At 57.7% G+C, this 8499-nt stretch overlaps 1 protein-coding gene across 1 annotated transcript; it reads right to left on the bottom strand.

Moving 5' to 3' along the window:
* Window positions 1–282: 282 nt before the first annotated feature.
* On the bottom strand, window positions 283–1656 carry FOXD3 (forkhead box D3). The gene has a single exon (XM_057409237.1). It carries the CDS (start codon window positions 1604–1606, stop codon window positions 398–400), a length of 1209 nt encoding a protein of 402 aa, XP_057265220.1. The 5' UTR covers window positions 1607–1656; the 3' UTR covers window positions 283–397.
* Window positions 1657–8499: the final 6843 nt, after the last annotated feature.

The raw sequence follows: 8499 nt of genomic DNA, 5'->3' as shown, positions 1-8499 counted from the left end.
CTTTTTTTTTTTTTCCTCCCTCGTTTGTTTTTTTTTTTCGTTTTATTTCGGATAAAACCGCTCGGAGCGCCGGAACCTTCAAAAAAAGTGAAAGTTCGCAGCTCCTAATGGCGACCCTCATCCGCCTCTTTAGAAAAATAAAAACCCCCAAAGCAACGTCAGTGATTTTTGATACAAATATGTACAAGCGGCGGGGGCCGGCAAACGGGGGGGAACACGGAGGGACGGCGCCCGCTGCGCCCCGAAGGGGCGGCCGGAGCTGCTCGGGGCTACCGGATCTCCCTCCCCGCGGCTGCGGGATGGCCCTCCCCGGGGCTACCGGTTCTCCTTCCTCAGGGCTACCGGCTGTCCGTGCCCGGGGCTACCGGATCTCCCTCCCCGGAGCTACCGGCCTGGGCTACTGCGCCGGCCACTTGGTCTGCACGGCGGCGGCAGGGGCCGCGGGCTGCAGGAACTGCCCCGCGATGATGTTGGTAGGCACGCTGAGGATAGGGGCGATGGCAGCGGTGGTCCTGGCCAGCGCCAGCGGTTGGTGGGCCATCAGGGCCGACTGCACGGTGACGGGCGGCCGTAGGAAAGTCTGGGCGCTGGCGGCCGAGCTGGCGGCCGGGACGCCGATGATGTTCTCGATGCTGAAGGACGGGCGGCTGCTGGGCTCGGATTTGACGATGGAGCCGGCGGCGCCCAAGCTGTTGAGCTGGAGCTGGAGGCTGGGGCTGAGCTGGGAGTTGAAGGCTTTGCGGCTGAGCTCGCCCGACGGCAGCAGCGGCACGGCCGGCGGCAGCATGGGCCCCACGGGGGGGATGTAGGGGTACTGCAGAGCGGCGGCGGCGGCCGCGGGGTGCGTGTAGGCACCGGGGTGCAGCCCGTAGGGGCGGCCGTAGGGGCCGGCGAGGCCGTAGGCGCCGAAGCCCTGCATCATGAGCGCCGTCTGGTCCCGCAGGTGCTCCTGCTGGTGCCGTTTGAAGCGCTTCCTGCGGCGGAGGAAGCTGCCGTTATCGAACATGTCCTCGGACTGCGGGTCCAGCGTCCAGTAGTTGCCCTTGCCCGGGTTGCCGGGCTCCCGAGGGATCTTGACGAAGCAGTCGTTGAGGGAGAGGTTGTGGCGGATGCTGTTCTGCCAGGCGGGGAACTTCTCCCGGTAGTAAGGGAAGCGGTTGCTGATGAACTCGCAGATGCCGCTGAGCGTCAGCTTCTTCTGCGGGCTCTGCAGGATGGCCATGGTGATGAGGGCGATGTACGAGTACGGCGGCTTCACCAGGCTGCTCTTGGGCTTGCTCTGCCCCGCCGCCGCCCCGCCGCCGCTCGCCCCCTCCTCGCCGCCCCCCTTGCCGCCCTCGGCCGCGCCGCCGGGGGCCGCCCCGGCCGGGCTAACGCTGCCGCTGCTGCCGCTCTCCGCGCCCGCGCCCACCTCCGCGGGCAGCGCCAGCTCCGCCGCCTCGTCCAGCGGCAGGCGCGGCAGGGCGGCGGGGCTGCCGGCCTCGCCGTCGCTGTCCTTGCCCGGCCCGTCGTCGCCTTCTCCCACCACGTCGATATCCACATCCTCGGCCGCCGGGACGGCGGGCCCGGACATGTCGCTGGCGCTGCCGCCTCCCGACAGGGTCATCCCCGCTCGGCGGACGGGGCGCGGCGGCGGCTGCGGCGGCGGGGCCTCCCTCCCGCACCCGGCGGCGGGGGGAGCAGCCCCCGCGCCCCCCTCCCGCCGCTGCTCCGACCGGCCCCTGCGGCTACCCCCGAGCGGACCGGCTGCCCGCCGCCGCGCCGGCCCCGCGGGGCATGGGGCGGCCGCGCCCGCTCCTCTCCCGTCCGCCGCGTCCCGCGGCGCGGGGCTGCGCGGTCACCTCCGGCTGCGCGCCCCGCTCCCGCCGCCGGGCATCGGGCGTCAGGCGGCGACGCTGGCTCCCGCCCGCCGCGATGCGCGCCCGCGGGCGCCGGGCATGGGGCCGCCGCCGCCGCGGCTCCGCGGGCACCCGGCGCTCCACCGCTCCGCTCCGCGGCCCCACCGCGCTCGGCCCGGCGGGGTTTGGGTCTCTTTGCTCTTTTCACCCCTTTTTCCCCGGGCTGGGTTTTTTCCGCCCGCCCCCCCCGAGGGAGGGGACGCAGCTCCCGGCGCCGGGCGGGGCAGGGCAGGAGGCCGAGGGCGTCGCGGGGCCGCGCTCGCCACTTGAGAAGCGCGGCGGGGTCCGCTCTGCTGATGGATTTACTTTCCCGTTAAAGATATACTCGGAGGCGGTGCCACGTGACCGCGTGACGTCAGGCGCCCCGCCGTGAAGTCATGCACAAACTCGGGTCCCTTCGTGGGCTGTCAACAAAGAGCGCGGAGGCTCCGCTCCCCGCCGCCCGCCCCGTCCAGCGCCCACCGGAGCCCCCCCTCCCCGCGCCCCGAGCGGTTGAGCGCAGGCTCCGCGGGTGCGGAGCTGAGTTAGGGTTTAACACCCCCACCCCCACCCCTAAATCTGGGCTCCGAAATGAGGTTTTGGTGTTTTTCTCGTTGTATGTTGTTTTATCCCGAGGAATGGCTGCTGATCGATCTATCCGGTTAGTTGAGAGGGGAAATCAAAAGGACGTGAAATAACAAAGGGAAACTGTAAATAAAGAAGCTTTGAGCCGGTTCCTTTATTTTGTTCCTCTTTTTTCTTTCTTTTTTTTTCCCTTTCCTCCAGAGGTGTTAACGACTTAATCATTGCGGGCCTTAGCATATGAAAAAGTAGGAAATGAGGGAGTGTGTGGGAATGTGAGCACCGTATTGCCGCGGCCCCAGGTAAGCCCCGAACAGGGGAGAGGGGCCCACTGGGGCCGCAGGGGCCGGGCCCGGCCGCCCTCCTCTGTCCCCTCCCGACTCCCAGCTTCGCCGTTCAGTTCCTGCCGTCACCCCTCTTGCAGTGCTCGTTACGAGTCGTCGCGTTTCGGAAATACAATTACATTGGGGAAATGCCCCGCGAGCGAACGGTTTCGCACCGTTCTGGGATGGGAAAGGCAAATCCACTCCTTTCCTCCCCCCAAATCCATGGCAGCCTCGAAATAACGGTGCCCCCGAGCTAATACCCGGCCTCGACGGGGCCTCTCTCCGACCCGTTTTTACGCGTTTCCCTGCGGAACTCTGCGGCCCGCGGCCCTGCCCTCCGCACCCGCGTACAGCCCGCTACCACTCACATTCTCTCAGCCCCCCCCTCGTTACACGGCAAAGCCTCTCCTAAGGAAAAGGAAAGGAAAAACAAAAGACCAACTCCTCCCCCCCCCCCCCCCCCCCTTCATTTGTTGCGCTTTTGTTCGACACAATAAAAGTCAAATTAATTGATTCATACCATTAATGACGGTGCTTAGCGTGAAAAAAAAACGTTTCCCCTCGATTAGGGCTCGATTGTACTAAGCCCGTGCTCAATCACGGCTCCGCGCTCCTCCGCGCCCTTCCGCGGGCCTGCAACCGGCCAAGTTTAAGGAAGTATTTAGGAGCCCACCCGGCTGGATAATATTTAGGAGGCCACCAGGGAGGAATGGGAAAAGCTTTTCTAAAAATCAGGGAACTTATCCCGCATTATCCGGGCCCCGCGGAAGTCCAAGGGCTGAGCGGGAGCTGCGCCCTGCGGAGCACTGCAATAATCAAAAGGGCTTCGGGAATAACGCCTCCAGAAATAGAAAGTGGGCGCCCATATGGATAGATAGATTTAGCAACAGGAGCGAAAGCAAACTGTATCGTCCGGATCGATACGGAGTCAAATAGAGACGCGGCAAGCGGCGGGGAAGGGAGGACGGGTACAAGTTATGAGAGAGAGGGAGAAATTAATTACAACTCAATTTGATTCTAATATGGCAAAGCAAGATCGCGGCTGCGGAGCGAGTTAAAAATAAACCCGGAGGCTGAGGCTCGGGGGCTGGGGCGATTTCTGCTTCTGTAATCGTTTTAAAGGAAGGAGAAAGCCAAGGTGTCCCCTTTCATCTCCTTAAGCCTATTACTTTCACTAATGAGTTATATAAATCGTTGACCTGACCTGGATTAAACCAGCATTGTGGTTCGTTATCAACGCGAAGGGGACGGCAGGAGAGGGGCTGCGGGGAAAAAAAACACCATCAAATAACATATACCCCCGTAAAATAACACAGTCAAAGGAAGGGGGACGCGACAGAAGCATCCCTCGGCCGGGACCGGGGCTGTGCACACGGCGGGGTCCGGGGCCTGGATCCCCCCCCCCCCCGGCCGGCTTTTCCCTAAAGACGCAGCTTTCCAAATAGACATATGCCTATTTCTCCTTTATATATATATTGGGTTTAGGCCTCTATTTGCAAGTGTTTCCTTTCTTTTTTCTGTTCCTTTTTCTCCTGTTTTCCTTTTTAACTTCCCCCCCCCATCTATTTTTTTTTTTTCATCGTAGTAAATCGCCTCTAAACCCGGCAGACCTCAGTACAAAACGAAATCGCTCATGTTTCCAAAACGGTTTCGGATTTATTTGTATTGGAAACGTCTAAACATCCATTCTGTAAAAGGCAACACGTTTAATTAACGATGAGAGAGCAGTTAGGGGCAGAAAGCTAGTAAAATTGTGTGATAAATTTATGGCATTGTTAGCGTGCTTTTAATTATGGCTATTATGTTAATTATTTCACATTAGCATGGAGTTATCAGCAGCATGTCAGATTTAATCAAAACCAGCCTTTCTCTCGAAAATTGTGCTTTTCCTTCGCCGGGAGGAGGAGGACGGGGGGGTCCCGACCGAAACCGCTGCTTCCCCCCCATCCCTTTTTCTTTATTTATTTAAGATAAATAAATGAAGGCTTTTAAAAGAGGACTTCCCGTGGCAAAGAAGTGGCTGGACGTGATTCGGGCTGGTGCAGGCTGCAGATCCCTTTAGGCTACTGCGAGCAGCGCAGGGAGGCGGAGGAGAGAAGCGACGCTCTTGTTTTTTAGGAATTCACCATTTTCACCCCCTCCGGAGAAGGCATTTTATCATTTCGGATCCTTCTGTCAAACAATGTGATGTTGCTCATTTTTATCTGTCCCGTTTTACAAAAGCCCCCGTTCGACGCTGCTGGCCAGGACAACGCGCCTGAGTACAAAAGAATAAAAGAGACAAGCCGGGAGGATACAGGATCGCTGCCGGGATCAGACAGGAGGGAAGAGGAGTGTGAGTGTGTGTATGTGTGTGTGTGTGTGCAAAGGGGGGGTGCGGCGGGGCTCGCAGCGGCCCGGGGCCGGCTCTTTGCCCGGCGCTGCCCCGCAGGAGCGCGGCGGTGGCTCCCGCACACGCTCCGCAGCCCCCGGCGGGTCGGGGATGTCGGGGAGTCGACCCGCCGGTTCCCGGAGCGTCTTCGGTGCTGCCCTGCGAAACGGCAACAGAAAATAGGCATTTACAGTTATAATGATAGCGATAAATACATCGCAGCGGAGAAGTTTTGGGGGGCTCCGTCCGCGCCGAGATGCGGAGCTGCCACCGCGCCCGCGGACAGCAGAGGAAATCACGGCCGTCCTCACAGCAGCGCGCCCGCGGACCGGCCGCACCGTGCCGAGCCCCCTCCTCCGGGCGGCCCCGCTCCCCCTTCCCCACGGGAGCGGGGGGCTGCGACCACGGCAGCTGCTGGCTTATTTTTAGAGCATTTCCATTCCTCCGGTTAATTTTAGATCGATTCATTATTTAGCCCCAGTTCGCCTTTAGGGAAACCCAAGCTGGGGGCGGCGGCGGGACTGTCCCCCCGTGCGGGGTGCGCGGCCGCGGAAGGCAACTTCGGGACCCCCCCCCCGTTCCTTTCTTCTCCCCCCCCCGCCCCGGGGCTGCTGCAGGGGAGACAACCCCAAACCAACCCAAGCCTTCCCTCTGGGGAGACACCCCAATATCCTCCCTTTCTGCTCCATGGATTGGGATGGGGGGACCCAGCTCCCCTCAGCTCACAGGGGGAGATCCCTGTGCTGGATACGGGCAGGAAAACGTCCAGGGGACGTGGCAAAAGAAGGCAGCAGCGCTCAGGTGTCCCCATAGCGTATCCCCTCGGGACTGAGAAAATAAACCCGGAACGGTCAGAAGAGCGGAGCCCAGCAGAGCTTCGAGATTCGGATGCTTTAGAAAACAGGGAGAGAGCGAAATTAACCAAAGGATTTAAACCACGGAATTATTATTGAGTAAATTGGGCTGTGTGAGCAGAGGAACTCTACTGCCTTTAGTGCAAGACGGCTGCCAAGTCAGTTCAGGTCTGATTTGGGGGACACCCCCCCCCCCCCCCCAATCAGTTGTCAGTTGTTCAACCAAAATTCGTTTGGTCTTCAGGTTTTCGTTTTGCAAATCCCAGCTCCAAGCAATTGGAATAGGTGCCCCCGGGTTGTGCCTGCCAGTCCTGCACAGCCCCAGCATCCAGCAGCGCTGGTTCCTGGAAGGAATCATATCCCGTCCACCTCCAAGAAAATGGCTAAAACTTGTCCTCTGGACACCCTGCCAAATCCCTGTCCCCGGAGGAGGCTCCTGTGCTGTGAGGGGTAATAAATACACAGGAACAAGCAGAGACGACTCTCAAAAACTCCTTTAAATTTGCTTTATTTAACTCTATCAAGGGAAGAGGATGGGTGGAAGGGGTGACCCCAGACCAGCTGCTGGTACAGGGCAGAGGGAGATGTGTGGCAGCCAATAAATTGGCTCCATGGTGGGTGCAATCAGAATCCCAGCCTGGTTTGGGCTGAAAGGACCTTTAAGCTCATCCAGTTCCAATTCCCTGCCACGGGCAGAGACACCTTCCATACACCAGGTTTCCCAAAGGCCTCTCCAATAGCACAAGCCGTCACCCTCTGGCTTTGCTCCTGGTCAGGGAAGGCGTGCGCTTGGGCTATCACTGCTCCTTCAAAAGCCAGGGATTTCCCCATGTGTGGAAGGAGAGGAGAGGTTTGGTGGGGATAAAGCGTTCAAGGCCAGGCCGGACAGGTGGTTGGAACTGGATGAGATTTAAGGTCGCTTCCAACCCAAACCAGGGTGGGATTCTGATTTTATATGAAGATGCCTTTATCTGTCTAAGGAAGGGGATGAAATCAACATGACGGAATACCTTTCTCATCAGCTACACGTGTCCCAAAGGGATGGTGCAAGTGATGCCAATTTGGTGACAAACATGCCTCAAAAAGGGCTGATGAATCCCAGAAAGCAGGGGCACAACTCAAAGGGAGGGTCTGCAGAGAGGCAGCGGTGGGAGCTCCTTTCACCTGCTGCCCGTGTGAGGTTTTATACTGACTTTGCAGGTAGGTATAAGGTGTGAGGGAGGCACAGCAGGCTTTTCTCTCAGTTATTCCCCTTCCCAGTGAGATGCAAATGGCTGAGAAGAGGCTAAGAGGATTTCCAGGGCTGTGAGGAAATCCCTTTGCCAAAAGCAGCATCTCCAGAAGCCCTCCATGGGCTGGCCCCGTCCTCTTCCCAGCATGAAACCAACTTGCACTGAGCTCAGTGACACCCCTTTGAGACTTTGCCCATCACGAGGGTGCCCAAGGACCACCACAAGCTGATTCAAGGTTTATTTGTATTAACCAACGCAGGACATCGGCAGCAGCCAGCTCCATGTGCTCTCATGCTTCCCAGAGCTTCAGTTTGTGTTTTTCCAGGATATCTTCATAAGCCATTCCTATGGCTCATGTATAACGCCCTCGATTCCCTTTATTAAGCATGGAAAGACAAGCAGTGAATGATTGCTGTTGTTAATAAAATCACTCTGCTAATATTTTTCCCCAACACATTGAGTCTGATTGATACCTAAGGGCTGAAGCTCCTGATGCCTGCGGCCGGCGCAGGGCCTATGCATCACCGCAGCTCCACGTGCACCCTCCAAATGGTGCCTTGGTGGAGCGTAAGCAGAGCACAGGCCTTTTATGGGCCTTCTGCAGAGCGGTGAATTTTACCCAAAATGCAGGTTAAAACCCATGCTAGGTATTAATGTAATCAGGTCCATAATCTCTCTATCAAAACCTCCCCGAGCACCTCTTCACCTGCTGAACCAGGTAGCTCCTTATCTGGAGGATGCTCTAATGCATTTTAGGGGACTCTCTGCTTTTTCTGTCTGTGAAGAAAACAGGCATTTCTAAACTACATGTCCTGGCTCTGCAGCAGGGTAAGGGCAGCCACCAAAGGGCCGTCCTGACCTGCCACATCTCCTCCTCCATCCTCTAAATCCAGGACTGAGTTATCACTATTTTAATAGGAAAAGTGGGTGACGTCCATAAACTTGTTATAAACATATTTGGCAGCTTCAGAAGGTGAAAGGTTGGCTTTTGTTCCCCCCGATATTATTTTTGGCCAAAAATAATATTACTTGTTATATTTTTGGGGGGTAACGTGGACCATTTCCACCCAAGCATCTTCCTGCTGTACCCCATGAAGCTTCTTTGCTGGTTTGGCCATCAGGGTGCTTCTGTGAATTCAATTTAAATCTTTCACCTTATTAGAGGAATCTTTATTAAATGTTTTATTAAGGTATTTTAATGCCTTCCAGGGCATGTTGTAAAACCCTGCTGATTTCAGAAGCTTCTTTGGGGGATCA

This window comes from Pezoporus wallicus, unplaced genomic scaffold, assembly GCF_028554395.1.
Source record: "Pezoporus wallicus isolate ANWC-B61680 ecotype Strahan unplaced genomic scaffold, APGP_CSIRO_Pwel_v1 contig_8108, whole genome shotgun sequence".
Classification (NCBI taxonomy): Eukaryota; Metazoa; Chordata; class Aves; order Psittaciformes; family Psittacidae; genus Pezoporus; species Pezoporus wallicus.
This window is presented reverse-complemented; position numbering and strand designations above follow the sequence as displayed.

Bases quoted from the DNA above. Each gene is read 5' to 3' on its own strand.
- FOXD3 (XM_057409237.1), bottom strand. From the start codon at position 1,606: ATGACCCTGTCGGGAGGCGGCAGCGCCAGCGACATGTCCGGGCCCGCC.